We start from the raw sequence: 21,970 nt of genomic DNA, 5'->3' as shown, positions 1-21,970 counted from the left end.
ATAACTGCTTTTATTCTAGCCAAACTAAAACAAACAAGACCTTCTCCAGAAGAAAAAATGGTCCCACTTTATATTAAGTGACCTTAATTAATATGTACTTACATATTATTGGAATTAATAGTTTGTTACAATGTACTTATTGTGTAAATACATGTATTTACTGTGTACTTACATTTGTAAATACACTGTTGACCATCCCTTACACCTTAACCCACCCTTAAACCTACCCACACCACCAAACCTGTCCATAACCCAACCTCTAGTCCAACTCAAAAGCACCACAAGTGTTCTCAAATACATTATAAACACAGTAAGTACATTGTATTTATTTTTTTGATGTAAGTACATAGTAGTTTAGGACACTTAATATAAAGTGGGACCGAAAAAATATTATAGAAATACTGTGAAAATTTCCTCACTCTGTAAAACATAAATTTAAGAAATATTTGAAAAATAAAAGAAAACTCACAGGAGGGCGAAAAAAATCTGACTTCAACTGTATCTGCTCTTAAAAAGTCTTGCATTTACCTGCAGACACCCTGACTATTGAAATGCAGACGCATGCAGTAGTTAAAGACACATTGGTTTTAAAGTGATGTTAATCAGAAAACAAGTCTACCATAACACAGTAAATCTACATCTCTACAACTACTGTTCTATTTATAAACCGTTCTGTTTATAATGGATGTTTTGGCATGGGGTTTACTGTTGCTCACTCTCTACTATTCACCTGAGTTCCACCTGAGACGGGGTTAAAAACAACCACCCAAAAACAGGTTAATTGAGTCCTCTTAGGCATCACCTTCCATTGCTTTACCAATGAAATTTAAATAATTCCCATAAATATTATGCAAATAAAGCACTTTCAAAAGTCGTTTAGCTCATAATTGTGCGACTGATAAAACGAATAACACATAGAAAAGGCTCAAATGAGGGCAGAATAATGATCACAAATATTACTAAGGGTATTTTTGTGTTATAAAATCAAAATTGTAATTTTTAAAGCATGTTTAGATTAGTTTCACAAATGCACATTGTTTGTAATGCAGGCACTCCCACATGAAGAAATACTATAGTACTTTATAGTAAATACTCTAGTGGTTTTGAACCATAATAAAGTACATGAATTAATCTGTTGTGCCAATTATACAGTTGCTACAGTAACACAACTATGGTAATATAAACAAATGACCCAATACTGTAGCTTTCAGCAGTTATGGGGTATACACTCACTGGCCACTTTATTAAGTACACCTGTCCAACTGCTCGTTAACGCAAATTTGTAATCAGCCAATCACACAACTCAATGCATTTCGGCATGGTCAAGACGATCTGCCGCAGTTCAAATCGAGCATCAGAATGGGGAAGAAACTTGATTTAAGTGACTTTGAACGTAGCATGGTTGTTGGTGCCAGACAGGCGGGTCTGAGTATTTCAGAAACTGCTGATCTACTGGGATTTCCACGCACAACCATCTCTAGGGTTTACAGAGAATGGTCCGAAACAAAGAAAATATCCAGTGAGCGGCAGTTCTGTGGGCACAAATGCCTTGTTGATGCCAGAGGTCAGAGGAGAATGGCCAGACTGGTTTGAGCTGATTGAAAAGCAACAGTAACTCAAATAACCACTAGTTACAACCATCGTCTGCAGAAGAGCATCTCTGAATGCACAACACCTTGAGGCAGATGGGCTACAGCAGCAGAAGACCACACTGGGTGTCACTCCTTTCAGCTAAGAACCGGAAACTGAGGCTACAATTCACACAGAATCACCAAAATTGGACAATAGAAGATTGGAGAAACATTGCCTGCTCTGATGAGTCTCCATTTCTGCTGTGACATTAAGATAATAGGGTCAGAATTTGACCTCAACAACATGAAATCATGGATCCATCGTGCCTTGTATCATCGGTTTAGGCTGGTGGTGTAATATTGTGGGGGATATTTTCTCAGCACACTTTGGGCCTATTAGTACCAATTGAACATCGTGTCAACGCCACAGCCTACCTGAGTATTGTTGCTAATTATGTCCATCCCTTTATCACCAGTGTACACATCTTCTGATGGCTACTTCCAGCAAGACAACGCACCATGTCATAAAGCGTGAATCATCTCAGACTGGTTTCTTGAACATGACAATGAGTTCACTGTACTCAAATGGCCTCCACAGTCACCAGAGCTCAATCCAATAGAGCACCTTTGGGATGTGGTGGAACGGGAGATTGGCATCATGGATGTGCAGCCGACAAATCTGCAGCAACTGCATGATGCTATCATGTCAATATGGAGCAAAATCTCTGAGGAATATGTCCAGTACTTTGTTGAATCTATGCCATAAAGGATTAAGGCAGTTCTTAGAGCAAAAGGGGGTCCAACCCGGCAATAGTAAGGCGTACCTAATAAAGTGGCTGGTGAGTGTATTACACCAGTTTATAGTAGTAAAAAGTATACTACGGTGTTTATTAGTTTAGCGTGCTGTAGCATTCATTGACAATTTTGTAAATACTATACAGTGTAATACAATTTAGCATAGTTCAAAAACACTAGTATTTACTATAAATTACTGTAGTATTTTTTTATGTGGGACCGTTGATGCAACATTTGCTAAGCAACACACAGTAAGTAAAAGCTGAAAATGTGAAAGCCTAGCCCTGCTCATTTGAGCCAAAGACCTGTTTTCTCTGTAGTTGCATGCACTAAACAATTTTTTATACATACTTAAAGGAACACTCCATTATTTACTTTGTAAAATTTAAAAATATGTTTTTCTTTTGTTTTTTACTATTTTTGAATCCATCCAGCCGATATCTGGGACTATCGGGAACACTTCTGGATCACTAAATCGGATTAGACCGTTAGCATCTTACTCAAAAATGACTAAATAATTTTTCTTTTAGGCGTAATATCATTGCGCCAGCTGCAGGTATGTTACGGCAGCAAAATTCCATGATTATTACGCTAGAGTGAGAGTATAGTTCCTAGACCAGGGGTGTCAAACTCAATTCATGGAGGGCTGCAACTATAATTAAACACACCTGATCAAACTAATTGAGTGCTTTATCTACAGATAGGTGTGTTGAAGCAAGGCTGGAACTAAACTGCGCAGGGCTGCGGCCATCCAGAAATTGAGTTTGACACCCCTGGTCTAGAAACTTTACTCTCACTCTGGCGTAATAATCAATGAAATTTGCTGCTGTAACATGGTTGCAGCAGGTGCAATGATATTACGATGAGTTTGACACTTGCGTCCTAGACATATCGCCCTAGGAAAATAACCAATCATTTTCTGTTTGTTTTAGTTCACAATATAACTACAGAAGTCAAGCTTTAAATATTAAAATTAGGCATTTTATTTTGAACAAGATGCTAATGGTCTAATCTGATTCAATAGTCTATGCTAAGCTAAGCTAATAGGGCTCACGCTAGACTCAGATATCAGCTGAATTGATTAAAAAATACTGAAACTCTTTAACTCTGGGCGAGCTGTAAAATGAGCCTATTTTCAAACAAGGTGTAGTGTTCCTTTAACAACAGCATTGGATTGAGTCCCAAAACACACTTGATGCCAATCAGCAGTAAGAGGTGTGTCTAGTAATGATGACGAAGAGGTGTTTGTTTTGGTGCTTTCAAACATCATCACTTGGCAAAATTTGCTTAGTGCACATATTTAACGTTTGGAAGCAGTTTTCTTGAACAAGCCTCCAATTCAGTCCAACATAGTAGTTCACATAAGAATGCTATATTTAAAATTATTTACACATTCAGTCAGCGAATGCCATATATCACTAAAATCCCACAGGAGAATGAATCAAGCCTACTGAAACTGAAAGAGATGGACTGAGGTTGTTCTTGCATGAATTAAATAAAATGAACTAGTATTATTACTATTTTTAAAATGTAATCAAGTGTACATTGTCTAGCTTGGGCTCTGCCGTTTGCAGGTCGTTCCTGTTTGACTGAAGTACCTGCTGAGTTTCAGCCAGGAACGGGAGGAAATAAAGCAGATAAGAGAACCAGAAGGAAAAGGAAAACAAATGGTGGAAATGAGCAACAGCCTTGAAACGTCTGAGTGTCTGTGCAAATTAGGGCCACATTCCAAACTTTTGAACCAGAGACAGATTTAGGCTTTCTGAGTTCGAAAATATCGCCTACTGGGAGATCAAGGACAGGGGGTCCACTCAAGATCCAGTTAAAAGTTTCTGACGGTGCAGTCCTTTTAAAGGGTTAGTTGACTCGAAACATTCATGAGGTACTCATCCTCTTATTGCTCCAATGCCCTAAAGTTTGTTGGTATTTGTAACACAAATAAAGACATTTTAGATGTAATCCGAGAGCTCTCTCATCCTGCATAGACAGCAAGGGTCCCAAAACATCTGGAAAAGGAACCAAATATTTTCTCAAAAATTCCACTTGGTTTAACTGTACTCATGTGATTTTAAAAGAACTAGCTTTTTTTTTTTTTTCAGAAATTCGACTTTGTTCACTAATGTCTTCTCCTGCGTCAGGTCAGGGTCAGTGCATTTACTACATAGACTGTATGAAAATATGAACATGTTCGTGACGTCACCTGCAAATTTCTGAAAGGCACACATAAAGCTATAAATGGGTGGGGCCATTTGCTGCCATCTTGTTAATGCATCATCGGGCCAACCACGCATCACTCCCTAGTAGAGCTGCACAATTAATCGTTAAAAGATCGCGATCTTGATTCGACTGCCCTAGACGATCTTAATCCTGCATTTCTACGATTCTGCCAATCATATTTTAAAGTTCAGGAGAGAGGAAAAGGCGGCTGCACGAGTCTTTTCATTGTTTCACATACGTTGCTCAGTGACACTGACACCTCCAAATAATGTTGAATGAGTCACATATATGTATTTATATGGTATAATTCACCTAAAAATGTCATTTTTGTCTTCATATAATGATGTTTTCGCGGCCGGGAAATCACATGTGACGTGAGCGGCTGACCGTGAGCTGTTATCACAGAGAGGGCGCGCGCTCTACTAAATGATAGAAGAGCGTCTACTTTAGTGAACAGAACATGCATATGCTGTAACAGGTAATACAGATGTAAATAATGTTCTGTTTGTGGCACAGAGTGATCGTTTGTGAGCCGCGCGCGAAGTATAAACGAGCACTTAGCAGTCAAAATGAAACCGAAAGTGTGCAATTCATTTAAATGATCATATCGCATTTTAGAGTTATGATTAAGGCAATCATTTTATATGTTTTTTCTCTCATAGCGAGCCCACAGTTGTGCATGAAAATAAATGTTTACAATGTCAGTATAACTACTCTAGCCTATATATCGTTGAATATAATCTGATAATGGCAAATGTCTGATTTTACCAGTGAATAAAATTGTCTAATATGACAGATTGCAAGCATATATCTCAAACATAATAATTCAACATCAGAATTATTTTAAGTAGAATAAAATTATTCATAAAAACCAGTAGACCTACACATAATATTATTATCAATGTTGTGCCATTTGTTTGTTTTTATCATACCTTTATTTTACATCTACAGAATCTTGAAAAAATCGTGATCTTTATTTTTAAGCAAAAAAAAAATCGCGATTCTCATTTTAGCCAGAATCGTGCAGCTCTACTCCCTAGAAGTCAATAATGGGCAAAAAGAGCCATTTTTGGGGAGTATAACACTCAAGACTTCATTAAATGTAACTGATTAAATGTTGGACATCACGATGGTGCAGTGGGTAGGTAGCACGATCGCCTCACAACAAGAGGGTCGCTAGTTCGAGACTCGTCTGAGTCAGTAGGCATTTCTGTGAGGAGTTTGCATGTTCACCCTGTGTTGGCGTGGGTGGATGTGTGTGAAAGAGTGTGTATGGGTGTTTTTTCAGTGTTGGGTTGTGGCCGGAAGGGCATCTGCTGCGTAAAACATATGCTGGATAGGTTGGTGGTTCATTCCGCTGTGGCGACCCCAGATTGATAAAGGTACTAAGCCGAAAAGAAAATGAATGAATAATTAAATGTGTCCTGACCACATGTGCTTGGTTGTGTACTACAATAATAATTTTGTATGCTACATTAATAACTTTTACAAACAATATTAATGCATTGAGCCATATTAAGCATTATTCGTACGATGTTTGTCTACAGGAGGAAAAAGCAAATCACCTCCAAATACTTCAAATATTGTGCGTGTTAGTAAATGCTAGGCTATTTATGAAATCCAAGCATAGCATTGTATGACAACATTTGAGATGACTGTTTTATAGCCTACAGCTAATCAATAAGCATTAGTGCATTCTGGAGTGCACTAAAGTTTTAAATCAAATTATAAATAATAAATAATTTTAAAACCAACAAACACATTTGGAAATAAATGATGTAACAAAATCACTCGCCAGAAAATTGGAGGGCGCCAGCTTGATTGGTTTTTGAGCACGATTAACTGCACAACATACCGTTATTTAAAAATAGTCCTCAAAAGATAGTCCTGTCACTCAAGTGGCCACGCCCTAAATTACCATATGCAGAATTTTAAAGCTTAATATAAATGAAATGGGTGACTTATAAAAACAATAATAATCACCATCTTGCAGTTTGTTTTCTGCTCTAGAGTTGGGCGTTGTAACATGGGAAGTCTATGGGATGGACCCCCTATTGAAGCCTACCCCCAGTGGCCATTTGATGAATTGCAGTTTCAGTCACTTCTGTATTGGCTTCATGAGGGAGAGCAAAAGGTCGGCACTTGGTTTGCTATGGACAGTATGACTTATTGTTATTAGGGTCAGCCGTGCATAACGCCAGCATTGTATTGCCTGGAGTTAAAGAGAACCCTGACGCAATGCAGAAGACATTGGCAAATTTATTTACAGGCTTTATTGCTGAACAAACGTGTTTTCGAAGCTTGCTATGATTACAGTTGAACCACTGAAGTCACATTGAATGACTTTGAACGTGTAAGGACCGTTTCTAACTATGGAGGACAACAGAGCTCTCGGATTTGATCTAAAATATCTTACTTTGCCTCAGGGGATTTAATTAACATGAGGGTGAGTAATTAATAACAGATGTTTTTATTTATTTTCGGGTGAACTACTCTTTTAAAGTTATCAGATAGGTGTCGCTCTTTCTGTTCCCGAGGGACCACGATCACGTCCACTACCAACCCGTCTTAGAGAGTGCAATGCAACAGCGCAGCAGCCCCGCAACAGAGATCCCATGTTATACATAGGCATGCCTTCATTTCGTGGCCCTCGGCAAAGCCATGCTAATGTGGGAACGACAGGAACAGCCACTGCCAACAGGTCAATAAGGAAATAGCGGCTCCAGTGGCTTCTCTGAGGAGATGCTGATTCTGCGTCGTCCACCATGCCATCTTCATCACTGACCTTTACTAGGGTAGTTTCCTGTGCTGGAGGCTCGAAAGTTGGAGACACTCTGGGACAAGGTTGTTGAACCTGTGGTTTGGTCAACACTGTCGGTGTTGGTGTTGATGATGTAAATTCAACTGTGCTGTCTAGTGGCAGCGCTTCCGTGATGTAAGACATCTGAGCGGGGGAAGTAGTGGCTGACGACGGCGAAAACACATGCGGCTCAGCTAGAGTGATGTCTGGTGCGCAGGTTGCTGAAGTGATGACGCTCAATTCATCCCCTCCACCCTCTTCGGAGATCCAGGTTATGGTGGGGCTGCAGGCCTGAGACCGGTACCCTGGCCTGTCACTGACTTCTGATGCATTAGGGGGAGCTGTTGCTGGAGGAGGAGGAGGCGGCGGTGGAGGAGGAGGAGGGGGTGGTGGTGCTTCCTCCTGCGGGAGGTGCAGAAACAGATGGTGGTGTGGGAGGTAGGCATGTGGACCACAGCTGCAGTTGTTGTTTACAGCATGGCAGGATCGGCTAACAGGCAGCACTGTTTCTCCGCTGCACAATCTCTCGCAGGTGGAGGATCGCGATAGGGTGGAGCATAGTGTGGCATGAGGGACTTGCTCAGAAAGTAGAGCTGCTTCCAGAAGTAGATGAGTGCGCCCATCGCCTCTTGGTAGCGTCATCGCCCCTCTGTTGGGGGGAATGTATCGATCAGTACGCACGTTTCCATTGCGATCTGTAGCACCAGAGGACGTATCACTGCTCAGCCTGCTGAAGGTGGCGCTGCGACTCATAGTGTGTGCCGGAGAGCAGCCACATGACCTGGATGCTCCTAATCGTAGACCTATCCTACCAAAACCTTCAGACTTACAGTCCTGTTGATCTGTCTCATGAGGCCCCAGATTGGACCTTACTGTTTCCACGGTGTGCTGAAGCTGCCGGATCTCCATTCGAGCCTCTTTTAGGGCCAGTTGGGCCTCTATGCGATGACATTCCTCCTCGATCCAGTCCTCCTGCATCCGTGTCAGCTGCATCCGTAACTCTTCGATCTCAGAGTCTCTGCATTGGTAAAAAAAATATAAGGCCATAGAAATTAATCTACTTGATACTGATAAGTAGGTGCTACATTTGGTTTACAACCTGCCTATAGTTGTCGGTAATTTGGATAGATTTTCACTAGAGGTAGGGCGATTAACAACCAGTTAAACTCCACGAACGCGGTACATCAAATTTCGCTTTAAGATTTAAAGGGCTAGCATTGCACCAGACCCCCGTAAGTGGTTTCGTTTGAAAGTGTAGAATCTATATTTTATGCACATATGCATCACTTTGTTTTTTATTCCACTGTACAGAAGTTATTTACACTCATATACACAGTATTTTGGATACCAGCACTTAATTTTCATATTTTTCATATGGTTCATATATGACACATGTACTTAGTTACAGCTCAAATGAAACCTTTAGCTGGTGCTCATACGGTTCTAGCATTCTTTTTACTGAATTATATTCACATATCAAACAGTTGTCGAATGAATCTCGGTGTTTCCATGGCACAGAAGTGAAAACAATACATTTATGATCAATAAGCAGCCCCAGATAGCACAGACAGCTGTCATCTCTTACCTTATGCTGTGTGCTTCAGGTCCATTCTCCTCTGCTTTTGAGGTGATGTGCATAAGTAATCCTTTTATATGTCTGACTTTGTCCAAACACAGTGAATTATGTTTAATCAAACAAAAGAATAGTGAAATATGAAAACAATGATCGGTCCCTGTGGCTTGTATAGCACCTCTCAGCAGTTGGAAGACAATATCTTTTGCATAGATTATGGTAGAGACATTTTTCTTTTTTCCTATGATTACAGACATGTGCAGGAACTACCAAAAAAAATAATTACAGCACGCTAGACCACACAGAACCTAAAAGGTACACTTTCAAATTTGAGTTTATAAAAAAAAAAAAAAAAAAAAGACACCTTTTTATAGGTGTTTATTATAACAGACAACATACACAGTTATTTTAAACACTTTCAATAGTGTTTTATGAACATTCAAAGGGTTTTCTTTAAAATGATACCGAATTTTTGCATTTACTTCTCTGCATGTGGATTTGGGAAGCTTTTAAACTTGTGTGGGCAAAATCCAGGCGGAAATCCCAAAATAGCAGTGGAGTTAAAGAGGTTAATCAAAGGGAATTTGCATGCACATTTTGTCAGTGAAGCCGGTTCTAGCATTTACTACATAGTACAGAGTCGTAGTTCGCTGACAATTTATGTAAAAATCTATTTCATAGTTATGTACATTCAGTTCTATAGTAATTGAAATCGATTTAATCAGATGATACTAACATCCTGGTAATCGTTCTGTGATAATGACAGCTGTCTGTATCGCTTCCAAGTGAACTATGGCCCTGTGCTATGTAGGAAATACTGCACATGAAAGTACAACATATAATAACTGTATAGTAACATATAATAATTGTACTGTAAGAATTCAGTAGTCGTGATTATCAATCACGGTAAATAAATGAATACAGTTAGCAAATTAAAAGTGAAATGCTATGGGGATTTCCTAGGTTTCTTCTTAGTGGGTGTTTAGTGCTTCCAAATGAAAGCGCCCTCTGGATTTCGTAGATTTACTACTGATCACACTGCACTTCCCTGACAAGAAGTGCATGATAGTTGCAGCTTCGCTTAATTGTGTTTCCGATTTCACGCAACAGAAATGACATTTTGGAGTAGTATACAGTATGCAACACTTTTAACACCATTTAGAGGTATGTAATTAAAACAATGTGAAGACTTGTGCAACCCCCTTTATCCTTCTCTCTGACCTTAAACATATAATTGGCTGAATCGTAGAAAAGCTGAATTAAGATCCTGTGTAGGGTCGAATTGAGATTGCAATCTTTTTCGATTAGTCGTGCAGTCTTAGTTCTTTTTTTTTAACATGGACAACGGAAAAATAAGACCCTATAAGACAACATATTTCAATGAATAAAAGACTTTCTAAGGCCTAAAATGTTGTTTTTGAAATTGAAGACTTTTTTAAACGCTGAAAGACACCCTGTCTTTTAGGAACACTCACACAATTTGGACATACTACTTGTCTCGCTCAGCTACTGTTTTTCACTTACTATAAATAGTAGAGAAGTAGGCATGTTTGGAAGTAACTGAGGTACTCAAGACATGACCCTGAACCCTAACCCTTATACAGCTAGAATTGCAGAGAGCAATAAAACTCCTGTGACAGCTTGCTGAGACACAAGTAACACTGACCGGTCGTGAAGCCTCTCCACATTTTCTTTTAGCCGTGCACGTAGATGCCGAATACACACTTCCTTCTGCTGCAGTGGCGTGAGGTACTGCTCAGGAGCTGGAGGACGAATGCCATGATTCTCACCACAGGTTGTATACTTCGCCTGCCGTCTGGGCCACAGAGAAAGAAATGAAGATACTCAATTGTGATTAGTATCATAATTTAGACATCTGACAGTACTGGTGAAACTAAATAACAAGTAAAAGTGCAATTATGCTTGGTATCAGGGTGGCAGGGTGGCTAGCACTGTCTCCTCACTGCAAGAAGGTTGCTGGTTCGAGTCCCGGCTGGGCCAGGAGGTGTTTCTGTGTGGAGTTGTTCTGCCTGTGTTCACGTGAGTTTCCTCCAGGCGCTCCGGTTTCCCCCCACAGTCCAAAGACATGCGCTATAGGTGAACTGAATCAACTAAATTGGCCGTGGTGTATGTGTGTGTGTGTGAATGCATGTGTATGGGTGTTTCCCAGTACTGCATAAAACATATGCTGGAATAGTTGGTGGTTTATTCCGCGACTAGAGAATAAGCCGAAGGAAAATGAATGAATGAATGATGCTTGGTAACTGGTATAACACTTAAAAAACTAATTCATGCAACAAATCTAACTAAAAACAAAATAGCACATATTTCTCTATATTTCAACTTAATGCAAAATTACAGAAGCCACACATTATATTGTTTTCTTCATATACATTTTACAACTGATTTCTTATGATAACATTTTCTAGTGATCTTAACATGTTCCTTTCTCATGATCAGATCATTAGCTGTTTCCATCCACCTATTTTTATGCGCATTTTGCATAAGCGCATAAAAAAAAACGGTTGATAGAAACGCCATGATGTGCATAAATTTTGAAAATTAACATAGAAAACTTATGCGCATAACTGAGTAGGATAAACTTTTTATTCGATAGGAAAAGATCCACATTAACAACGATGGAAACCCTTTTACTGCATAAATATAAGTATGCGCATTAAAAAAGGTCATGTGATTTGGTTATGAGATCATGTGATGATGAAAATGTGTGTAAATGGACAAAGCTGCAGGCTAAGCACACTGTAACACATCTGAAATGTTGTTTTGGTCATTCTAAAACGCCTTAACCATTTCAGTATTAGTGTTATTATATTATTAATGACCTCCAGAATAGTTAGGAGTGTCTGTGCTTCGAGCCTGCCACCTTCTAAAGCCACCGCACGTACACTGCGTGTCAGGATTGCCTTCTGACACGCAAGTCATTTATTAAATGAAGAAAAGATTGACGCAGCTTCTCCTTCTGCAGCAAATTAAATTTTTTCTGTTGATACTTGGCGCCAGTTAATCAGAAAGTGACATTTTTTTTCGCTTTGACTCGTTGGATGGAAACGCTGCTTTATTTGCATGTCTATTATGCAATAATCCAGTTTTGCGCATAAAGTTTATTCACATTTTTGGATGGAAACAAAGCTATTGGCAGCATGTAGTCTTTTTATTGCTTAGTGCAGTTCTTCAACATCAATGAAGAAACTGGGGCCTCATTTATAAAATATTGTGAGGAAACCGTTCTAAATTAAAGTGCGAAATAGAGAAACGAACGTGCATACAAAACCCTGTGCTGAGTAAAGATGTGACATTTATCCTTTCTCTTATTTATTAGGGGTTGCCACAACTTAATGAATCGCCAACTATTCTGGCATATGAAAGCACCCATACACTCTCATATTCACGGCCAATTTAGTTTATTCAATTCACCTATAGCTAATGCGTTTGGACTGTAAGGGAAACTGGAGCACCTGGAGGAAACCCACGCCAACAAGGGGGGAACCTGCAAACTCCACACAGAAATGCCAACTATAAAAAGCTCATGAATATATCTATTGTATAAAACTACAGCCTGCAACAATGCTCCCTCTTGTAAATCTATGCCAGTGCTTTTGAGAACAATTGAAAAAAGTATGCTAATGTTATGTTAAGATAATCTTCGTTTGTGTCATCCACATAACAGCATCTGTATAACATCTGTATTTAGACCGTCTGACTATCAGATTAGGACACGAGCGACTTATAAACAGATTTAGTATCATGCCTGTTCCATTAATTCTATTTCTGTGCTGTACTTTCTGGCACCACACAAAATGTGGAACACGACCCTGATGGAAGACAAATCTAATCTGGCCGAGAGTGTGTGTGTGTGTGTGTCTCACCGCGGTGTGGCCGGGTTGGAGCGTGGTACAGTAATGCTCTCTGTGCACTTGCAGGATGATGCTGAGTAACTGCTGCGCACAGACGAGTCCCCGTGTGTGTGCCGAGTGCCGCTCGGGGCTGCAGGCCTTCTGTCACACACACATAAATACACACAGAAGACAGCTGAGCTCTGACGTCCGTATCAAACACACTGTCACACTGCAAAACTGGATGTGCTTTGAAGGAATTCACTTTACTGGCACTGAGCAAGTCAATCTCAGCATTATTATTTAAAAAAACAAAAGGTTTAGCATTACCTGCGGGATCCTGCAGATGGCCGGCGGGTCGCTGGGAGGGACATGGATGCAGAAGGACACCTTTTAAAGGATTATTACAAGGATTCCTCAGGAGAGATCTCTCTAGGACACACAAAAACCACAGAGCATTAAAAGGGACCTGTTATGCCCCTTTGTACAAGATGTAAAATAAGTGTCTGATGTCCCTAAAGCAGGGGTCTCAAATTCAAATTGGCGGGCACTATGTCAGTGACTTACAACTCATAGGAGGGCTGTTTTAACATTTAAGTACAAGAAAAAAGTGGAAACCTGATGTAATTGATGCACTCAGACTCAAAGGTTCTCAAGGTGAATGAGTACCTTGGCCCTAAGGGTCAAACAACAAAAAAGGTCCAGAATCTTGGTGTGATTCTGGAGTTAGATCTGAGTTTCAGTAGTCAAAGCAGTGGCTGAGCATACTATCATCTCAAAAACATTGCAGGAATTAGATGCTTTGTTTCCAGTGAAGACTTGGAGAAACTTGTTCATGCTTTTATCAGCAGCAGAGTGGATTACTGTAACGGCCTCTTCACTGGCCTTCCCAAAAAGACAGTCAGACAGTTGCAGCTCATCCAGAACGCTGCGGCCAGGATTCTGACCAGAACCAGCAAGTCAAAGCACATCACACCTGTCCTCAGGTCTCTACACTGGCTCCCAGTCACATTCAGAATAAATTTAAAGTATTATTACTCGTGTATAAATCACTAAATGGCCTAGAACTTCAATACAGTACAGATATGCTCTCTGAATACAAACCTCACAGATCACTCAGATCTTTAGGATGATATAAACTAGAAATTCCAAGAGTTCAGTCAAAGCAGGGTGAATCGGCGTTAAGCTATTACAACCCTCGCTGCTGGAATCAGCTTCCAGAAATGATTAGATGTGCTCCAACATTAGGCACATTCAAATCAAACTGAAAACACATCTGTTTAGCTGTGCTTTTACTGAATGGGCACTGTGCTGCATCCCACAGATCGCACTATTATTTAAAAAAAAGTTTTAACATTTTTTTTAATGTGTTTTTATATTATTTGTCTTTATTTTTTCTGATATACCTGTTTATTTTTTTATATACGTGTTTTATTCCTGTTTATGTGAAGCACTTTGAATTGCCACAGTGTATGAAATGTGCTATAGAAATAAACTTGCCTTGCCTTTCACAGAGTATCAAAGCTTCCTCTTTTTGTTTCTTGTTGTACATATTGAAGGGGAAGTTTAAATTGCTATGAAAATATTACAATTTAATAATAATGGGCATAATAATAATAATTATTGTTGCTTAACCAAAAGTTTAACAGATAGACGGCAGAAAGCAGTTCGGGTAACTTTATTGACTTTACTGGCAATATATATATATATATATATATATATATATATATATATATATATATATATATATATATATATATATATATATATATATATATATATATATATATATTTACCTTTAGCCAGCATTAAAACTTTACTAATGTACATTTTATACAAATCTTAATATGCATATGAGGAAAATCTATTAATAAGACCATTTGAATTAAATATGAGCAAAATTATCATATTTACACCACCAGCATAACATGGAGAAGTGTTTGTACAACAAAATACAGGCGGTAAAAAACTGATTATAACCAAATGACCCTTGAATAATTACAAAAATTTAAAAAATAGAGTACTTATGGACAAATATTTCAATGTTTAAATCAGCCCCTGAAATAATCAGCATGTGTGACCGCACACTGAGAGAAACTGAAAGTAACTTGAATATATAGGTCATACTACTATACTACATATGGGTTTAGGTAGTAGGCAGTTTTCGGTTAAAATGAGGTATTTGGCTTTACTTTTAGACTAGTTTATTGAGGCAAAAGTCAGTCTGTTCTTTGTAGATAGATAGATTCATCTTCAATGCCTCCTCCTTCATTCTTCCCCAGACATGCTCAATAATGTTCATGTCTGGTGACCAGACTGGCCAATCCTGGATCACCTTGACCTTCTTTACCTTTGAAGAACTTTGATGTGGAGGTTGATGTATGAGCTGCTGGAGAGTTTGCCTTCTCCTGTGGTTTGTAATGTAATGGGCAGCACAAATGTCTTGATACCTCAGGCTGTTGATGTTGCCATCCACTCTGCAGATCTCTCACACGCCCCCATACTGAATGTAACCCCAAACCATGGTTTTTCCTTCATCAAACTTGACTGATTTTTGTGAGAATCTTAGGTCCATACGGGCTCCAACAGGTCTTCTGCAGTATTTGTGATGATTGGGATGCAGTTCAACGGATGATTCATGGAGAAAAATTCTACCTTCAGCCACTTTCCTAAATGATCAACTAGAAGTCAAGTTATTATTTGTTGCTCTTACAACCCTGATTGACAACAAGACTTCTGTCAGGTAGTGTACAACCAAGGATGAATAAATTATGGGGTAAATGTCATTTTTGGGTGAACTATTAATTTAAATGGACAAAAATAATGGTACAAAATCTCAATCTGGCTTGTTTTCATTCAAATAACGTTTTAAATTAACATTAAAATATATTTGAAAGCGATCAAATGCTTTGTCAGTATATGCAATAGGTGACACTTTAGCAGTATGAATAACTATAGTACATTTAAAAATCAGGGTATATTTAATTCATACTCTAAAAACAATGGTGTGTATTATTGTTACATTAGATTTTTTCATTCACTTTCTGTAATAGTTTTGTGTACTAAATAGTTGAATTTGATATAATTTCTGCTGTATTTGTCCTATTGTTTATAAAGTCCAGTTCAGTTTTGGCTGAACTATAAGTTGCCGTGCTGGCCATTTGACATCAGCAAACACACATTTATTTAGAGACTCTGTAACCTCACATCCCACCACAATACCAAATCCATAAAGACACATGCCAGACAATATTAGATTTGCACGGACGCTAAACTGAAACCGACAGAAAGCATTTCATTCAGGGTGCACATGACTCAGAGGAAAACAAACGCTTATGTAAACCAAGCTTTCAGCACAATGCACAACATAAACTGGGCAAACACACTCACACAATATAGCACTGAAGGATTGTTTCACACTTTGCACTGAGCTCTTCACACACTCACAGACAGAGATTGTTTCTGCAGTGCATAAAACAGTGACATGAGTGACAAGAGTGTGTGTGTGTGTGTGTGTGGGTGTGACTGATGTAACAGTCTGACAAAGCTGGTGTGAACTATGAGATTCATCTGCTTCTGCTTTATGTTAAATGCTCAAAATATCTAACCTTAAATGCCCAAGACTCTCCTCAGGCCTCTTTGAAGTGTTAATAGAAAGCAGTTTTGCTATTATAAAGTTGAAGACTAAATTAATTAGGCGCCCACATGAAAATGTCCTATAGTCATTTAGTAAATACTTTAGTGTTTTTTAACCATACTGACACTGACAGCTCCAATAGATATAGATATACAGTATGTTGCACAATCAGCTAACATGTTGCTTGAATTGGTTTTTATGTATGGGTGATATATACAGTGCATCTGGAAAGTATTGATAGCGCTTCACTTTTTCCACATTTGTTTATGTTACAGCCTTATTTCAAAATGAATTAAATTAATTTATTACCTCACAATTCTACACACAATACCCCATAATGACAATGTGAAAAAATAATTTTTGAAATTGTTGCAAATTTATAAATAAAAAAAACTGAAAAATCACATGTGCATCAGTATTCACAGCGTTTGCTCAATACTTTGTTGATGCACTTCTGGCAGCAAATACAGCCTCAAGTCTTGTTGAATATGATGCCACAAGCTTGGCACACCTGTCTTTGGGAATTTTTGCCCATTCCTCTTTGCAGTACCTCTCAAGCTCTATCAGGTTGGATGGGAAGTGACGGTGTGCAGCCATTTTCAGATCTCTCCAGAGATGTTCAATAGGATTTAGGTCTGGACTCTGGCTGGGCCACTCAAGGACATTCACCGAGTTGTTGTGAAGCCACTCCATTGATATTTTGGCGGTGTGCTTTGGGTCATTGTCCTGCTGAAAGATGAACCGTCGCCCCTGTCTCCCACTCTGAAGCAGGTTTTCATTCTGTCTCTGTACATTGCTGCATTCATCTTTCCCTCTATCCTGACTAGTCTTCCATTTCCTGCTGTTGAAAAACATCCCCACAGCATGATGCTGCATCTTGCATCCCTACAGTTAAGCATGGTGGTAGCCTGGTGATGAGCGGTGCCTGGTGTTCTCCAAACGTAACGCCTGGCATTCACTCCAAAGAGTTCAATTTTAGTCTCATCGGATCAGAGGAATTGTTTCTTATGGTCTGAGAATCCTTCAGATGCCTTTTGGCAAACTCCAAGCGGGGAGTGTCTTCCGTCTGGCCACTTTACCATACAGGTCTGATTTATGGATTGCTGCACAGATGGTTGTCCTTCTGTAAGGTTCTCCTCTCTCCACAGAAAAACTCTGGAGCTCAGACAGAGTGAATTCCTTTGTCTTCATGCTTGGTTCATGCGTTGACATGCACTGTCAACCCTGGGACCTTATATAGACAGGCCTTTTCAAATCATGTCCAATCAACTAAATTGACCACAGGTGAACTCCAATTAAGCTGCTGAAACATCTCAAGAATGATCAGTGGAAACAGAATGTACCTGAGCTCAATTTAGAGCTTCACGGCAAAGGCTGTGAATACTGATGTATATGGGATTTTTTCAGGTTTTTTATTTTTAATAAATTTGCAACAATTTCAAAACTCTCTCACATTGTCATTATGGCGTATTGTGTATAGAATTTTGAGGAATCAAATGAATTTAATCCATTTTGGAATAAGGCTTTAACAGAAAAAAACTGGAAAAAGTGAAGCGCTATGAAGACTTTCTGGATGCTTTTTATTGCATCACCAAATATGAATGAGGTCATGTCCATGTGTTGTGTGATCAGTCCATATATTGGGGGTTAATACTAGATATAGCTGACTTTTTCCAGCCCAAAAGCTGTCAAAAACCCGCCAAAACGCACAAAAAACAAAACAAACAAAAAAAAACGCCCAAAATATTAGATTAACATTTTATTTAAATTTATTTAAATCAAAATTAACCTAGTTACTCTGTCATAATTTTACCCATGTATGTAATAAATTAAAATAAAATATGAATCTAATATACACAGCAACCATCGCCGGCAGTCATAGAGCCACAACATAACCAGGTCTCATCACTGCCCCTCTCACCCACACACTGCAGTTAATGTTAGAGTAATGGGGTATAAATTCATCCTACAGTTGAACCCAGAAGTTTACATACACTGTATAAAAAGACACATAAACATTTTTTTAAATGTCAGATGTTAAATGTGACTAAACTTTTTCTCTTTTAGGTAAGTTCGGATTATCATTTTATTAGTTTTTTTGCTTAATAGCAGAAATGAGTGTGTATGGGTGTTTCCCAGTGATGGGTTGCGGCTGGAAGGGCAGGAATGGGTTGCGGCTCTCTGTGGCGACCCCTGATCAATAAAGGGACCAAGCCGACAAGAAAATGAATGAATGTTTGTTGCATCAAATTGTAGGAAATATTTTTGTTGCATCAATAAGTGTGATTTTGATCATCATCCAACAAGCGAATACAGCAAAGACTAGTGTTAAAAATGTAATTAAAATGCAGTATTTGAGCATCATAATTGAATAGAAATTCAGAAGAATAACTGGAAAAAGAGGGCGACACGGTGGCGCAGTGGGTATCATGTAAACCTCACAGCAACGTCGCGGGTTCGACCCTGGGCTGGGTCAGTAGGCATTTCTGTGTGGAGTTTGCATGTTCTACCCATGTTGGCGTGGGTTTCCTCTGGCTGCTCCGGTTTCCCCCACAAGTCCAAAGACTTGTGGTACAGGTGCATTGGGTAAGCTAAACTTGTCCCTAGAGTATGTGTGTGAATGAGAGTGTATGGGTGTTTCCCAGTGATGAGTTGCAGCTAGAAGGGCTTAAAACATGTGCTGTAAGTTGGGGGTTCATTCCGCTGTGGCGACCCCATAATAATAATGGGACCAGGCCAAAAATAAAATTAATGAATGAGTATAGTGGTTACACATTCAATAATACTTGTCTCTGAGCACATTTTAACAGCTGCAGGTCAGTACGGTGTGTGCAAAACCCACATATACAATCATATATTCATAATCATCACTGAAAAAAAGCACTGAAGGGATTTTTTTGCATCCCCATTTGAAATATCTGGGACATATCCCTCGTTAATTTCTGCCCCAGGATTGAACTGCAACACATCAGAGACAAAGATGTAAACAATTTTCTTTAGGAGGGTAAAACAACAATCTGATTGCCAACTTTCATGGTTTCAGGACGGTTGGCGGGAGCAGGCCATGACGTCACGCCCCTCCAAATACGCTGCAGGTGAATCTTCCGTTGATAGTAAGGGGGACCGGCGGTCTTATATAACAGTATCTGATATCAGCAGAATATAACACACTGTCTGAGACTGAAACACTGCGGCAACAGTGCGTGACTGACTTTTTGACGAGCTCGAATTATTATATAAAAAAGCCCAGTCTGCAGAAAGTGACGCGGAGACGCGCATGATGAAGAGCATGGAGCACTTGTCATAACATTACAGTCGAGTTTAAGAAAGAGGAGAACTATTTACGGAAATAGATAGACGTCACTTACAGCCTGAGGTTTTCCGTGCTCTGCAGTCTCCCGGTGAAGTTTGTTCACGGGTGTTTTTGCTGGTCGAGTCCATTTCTCCGCCCGGGTCGCAGAATCATACGGACGGAGGCTGCTGCTGATGCTGAGAGCGCGCTCCAGACCTGCGAAAGCATTGCGTGACGCTGCGACGGCGTTTCTTAAAGGGACAGGAACCAAATGTTGGAAGAAAAAATAAAGCTGTGGCATATCACGCATCCTAGACTGAGATAGTACGCATCTTTGATAGAGAAAGTGTTTGGAGCATTATGAATAGCTGACCCTTGTGTGCTGTTGGGGATGTTCTTACCCACACTGCTGTGATTTTAGTCTTCATTTGGCCACAAATTTCTCTGTTTTAGCAAATGGAATGTTTTTTGGTGGAAAATCTTATTTTGGCAAAATTTTTGGGAAAATGCTTTGAAGAAAATAACCAACAATACACTCTAGGTGGCTGTTTTTGCAAAGTAAATCAAGCATTCTTTTATTATTGCTTGTTTTCTCTGTTGGGAACAGGTAAAACTTGTACTGTTGATCATCCCGTCCCTTTTTCCTACTATAAAGCAATGCATTCACTACAAAAGATGTCACTACACATTATAACAGAAGGTACAGTAGAAGTCAGAATTATTAGCCCCTCTTTAATTTTTTTTTTAAATATTTCCCAAATGATGTTTAACAGAGCAAGGAAATTTTTACAGTATGCCTGATAATATTTTTTCTTCTGGAGAAAGTCTTATTTTGGCTAGAATAAAAGCAGTTTTACATTTTTTTAAACACCATTTTAAGGACAAAATTATTAGCCCCTTTTTTTCGATAGTCTACAAAACAAACCATCGTTATACAATGTCTTAAATATATACAATTATAATGTCTATATATAAACAATTATAATTGTATATATATTATATACAATTATAATTGTATATAATACAATTATACAATGTCCCTAACCTGCCTAGTTAACCTAATTAACCTAGTTAAGCCTTTAAAAGTCCCTTTAAGCTGTATAGAAGTGTCTTGAAAATTATCTAGTCAAATATAATTTACTTTCATCAAGGCAAAGACAAAATAAATCAGTTATTAGAGATGAGTTATTAAAACTATTATGTTTAGAAATCTGTTCTCCGTTTAACAGAAATAGGGGGAAAAATAAACAGGGGGGGGGGAGGGGGGGCGAATAATTCTGACTAACTATATAGTGTATGTGCCCAGTGTTAAAGGGACAAAAAAAAAATCTTTTTGCCCATTCACTTGTTCAAAACCTTTTTGAATTTCTTTCTTCTGTTAAACATAAAAGAAGATATTTAGAAAATCCTGGTTACTGGCTCCCTTTGACTTCTTTAGTATTTTTGTTTTCCGTCGATAGGTTAGAGCAGCCAGCATTCTTCAAAATATCTTCTTTTGTGTTCAACAGAAGAAAAAATCTCATAAAGGTTTAATTAAAACTACATAAGCATGAAAATTACCTATTAATCTGTTTTGGGTAAACAAAGAAGATTTAAAACTATCAGCCACTTTAATAGGTACACCTTACTAGTACCAGGTTGGACCCCCTTTTGCCTTCATAACTGCCTTAATCCTTTGTGGCATAAATTTAACAAGATACTGGAAATATTCATCAGAGATTTTGCTCCATATTAACATGATAGCATCACGCAACTGCTGCAGATTTGTCTGCTATATATCCATGATGCAAATCTTTCGTTCCACCACATCCCAAAGGTGCTCAATTGGATTGAGTCTGGTGACTGTGGAGGCCATTTGAGTACAGGTAACGCATTGTCATGTTCAAGAAACCAGTCTGAGATGATTCACGCTTTACGACATGGAGCGTTGTCCTGCTGGAAGTAGCCATCAGAAGATGGGTACACTGTGGTCAGAAAGGGATGGACATGGTCAGCAACAATACTCTGGTAGGCTGTGGCGTTGACACAATGCTCAATTGGTACTAATAGGCCCAAAGTGTGCCAAGAAAAATATCCCCACACCATTACACCACCAGCAGCAGCCTGAACCGTTAATACAATGCAAAATGGATCCATGCTTTCATGTTGTTGACCCCAAATTCTGACCCTACCATCCGAATGTCACAGCAGGAATCGAGACTCATCAGAGCAGGCAACGTTTTTTCAATCTT

The 21,970-nt window shown here is 39.0% G+C and overlaps 1 protein-coding gene and 1 long non-coding RNA gene across 3 annotated transcripts; one reads left to right on the top strand and one right to left on the bottom strand.

Annotated features, from left to right (window-relative positions):
* Positions 1-2,798: 2,798 nt before the first annotated feature.
* Positions 2,799-19,970, bottom strand: snpha (syntaphilin a). 2 transcript variants are annotated; one of them, XM_005167326.6, is made up of 5 exons: positions 19,816-19,970; positions 13,141-13,242; positions 12,844-12,972; positions 10,623-10,772; positions 2,799-8,401 (listed from the first exon to the last, which is right to left on the bottom strand). In XM_005167326.6, the coding sequence occupies exons 2-5, from the start codon at positions 13,182-13,184 to the stop codon at positions 7,090-7,092; spliced, it is 1,635 nt and encodes a 544-aa protein (XP_005167383.1). In that variant the 5' UTR covers positions 13,185-13,242; positions 19,816-19,970; the 3' UTR covers positions 2,799-7,089. The 2 variants fall into 2 exon arrangements, with proteins under 2 accessions (XP_005167383.1, XP_068079336.1); XM_068223235.2 differs by having other exon boundaries at positions 12,844-12,969.
* Positions 10,640-14,326, top strand: LOC141375938 (uncharacterized). Its single transcript, XR_012384791.1, has 2 exons — positions 10,640-10,751; positions 12,898-14,326. It is a non-coding gene; the product is annotated as an uncharacterized lncRNA (long non-coding RNA).
* Positions 19,971-21,970: the final 2,000 nt, after the last annotated feature.

The sequence above is a fragment of the Danio rerio genome, chromosome 8 (assembly GCF_049306965.1).
Source record: "Danio rerio strain Tuebingen ecotype United States chromosome 8, GRCz12tu, whole genome shotgun sequence".
Classification (NCBI taxonomy): Eukaryota; Metazoa; Chordata; class Actinopteri; order Cypriniformes; family Danionidae; genus Danio; species Danio rerio.
The sequence above is the reverse complement of the archived record's forward strand: the minus strand, read 5'-3'. Positions and strand labels throughout refer to the sequence as shown.

Coding starts and splice junctions, on each gene's coding strand:
- snpha (XM_005167326.6), bottom strand. CDS start 13,184: ATGTCCCTCCCAGCGACCCGCCGGCCATCTGCAGGATCCCGCAG. Junction 12,973..13,140: donor CCATCTGCAGGATCCCGCAG/GTAATGCTAAAC, acceptor TGTGTGTGACAG/AAGGCCTGCAGCCCCGAGCG. Junction 8,402..10,622: donor GTGGAGAGGCTTCACGACCG/GTCAGTGTTACT, acceptor TTACCAATGCAG/AGACTCTGAGATCGAAGAGT.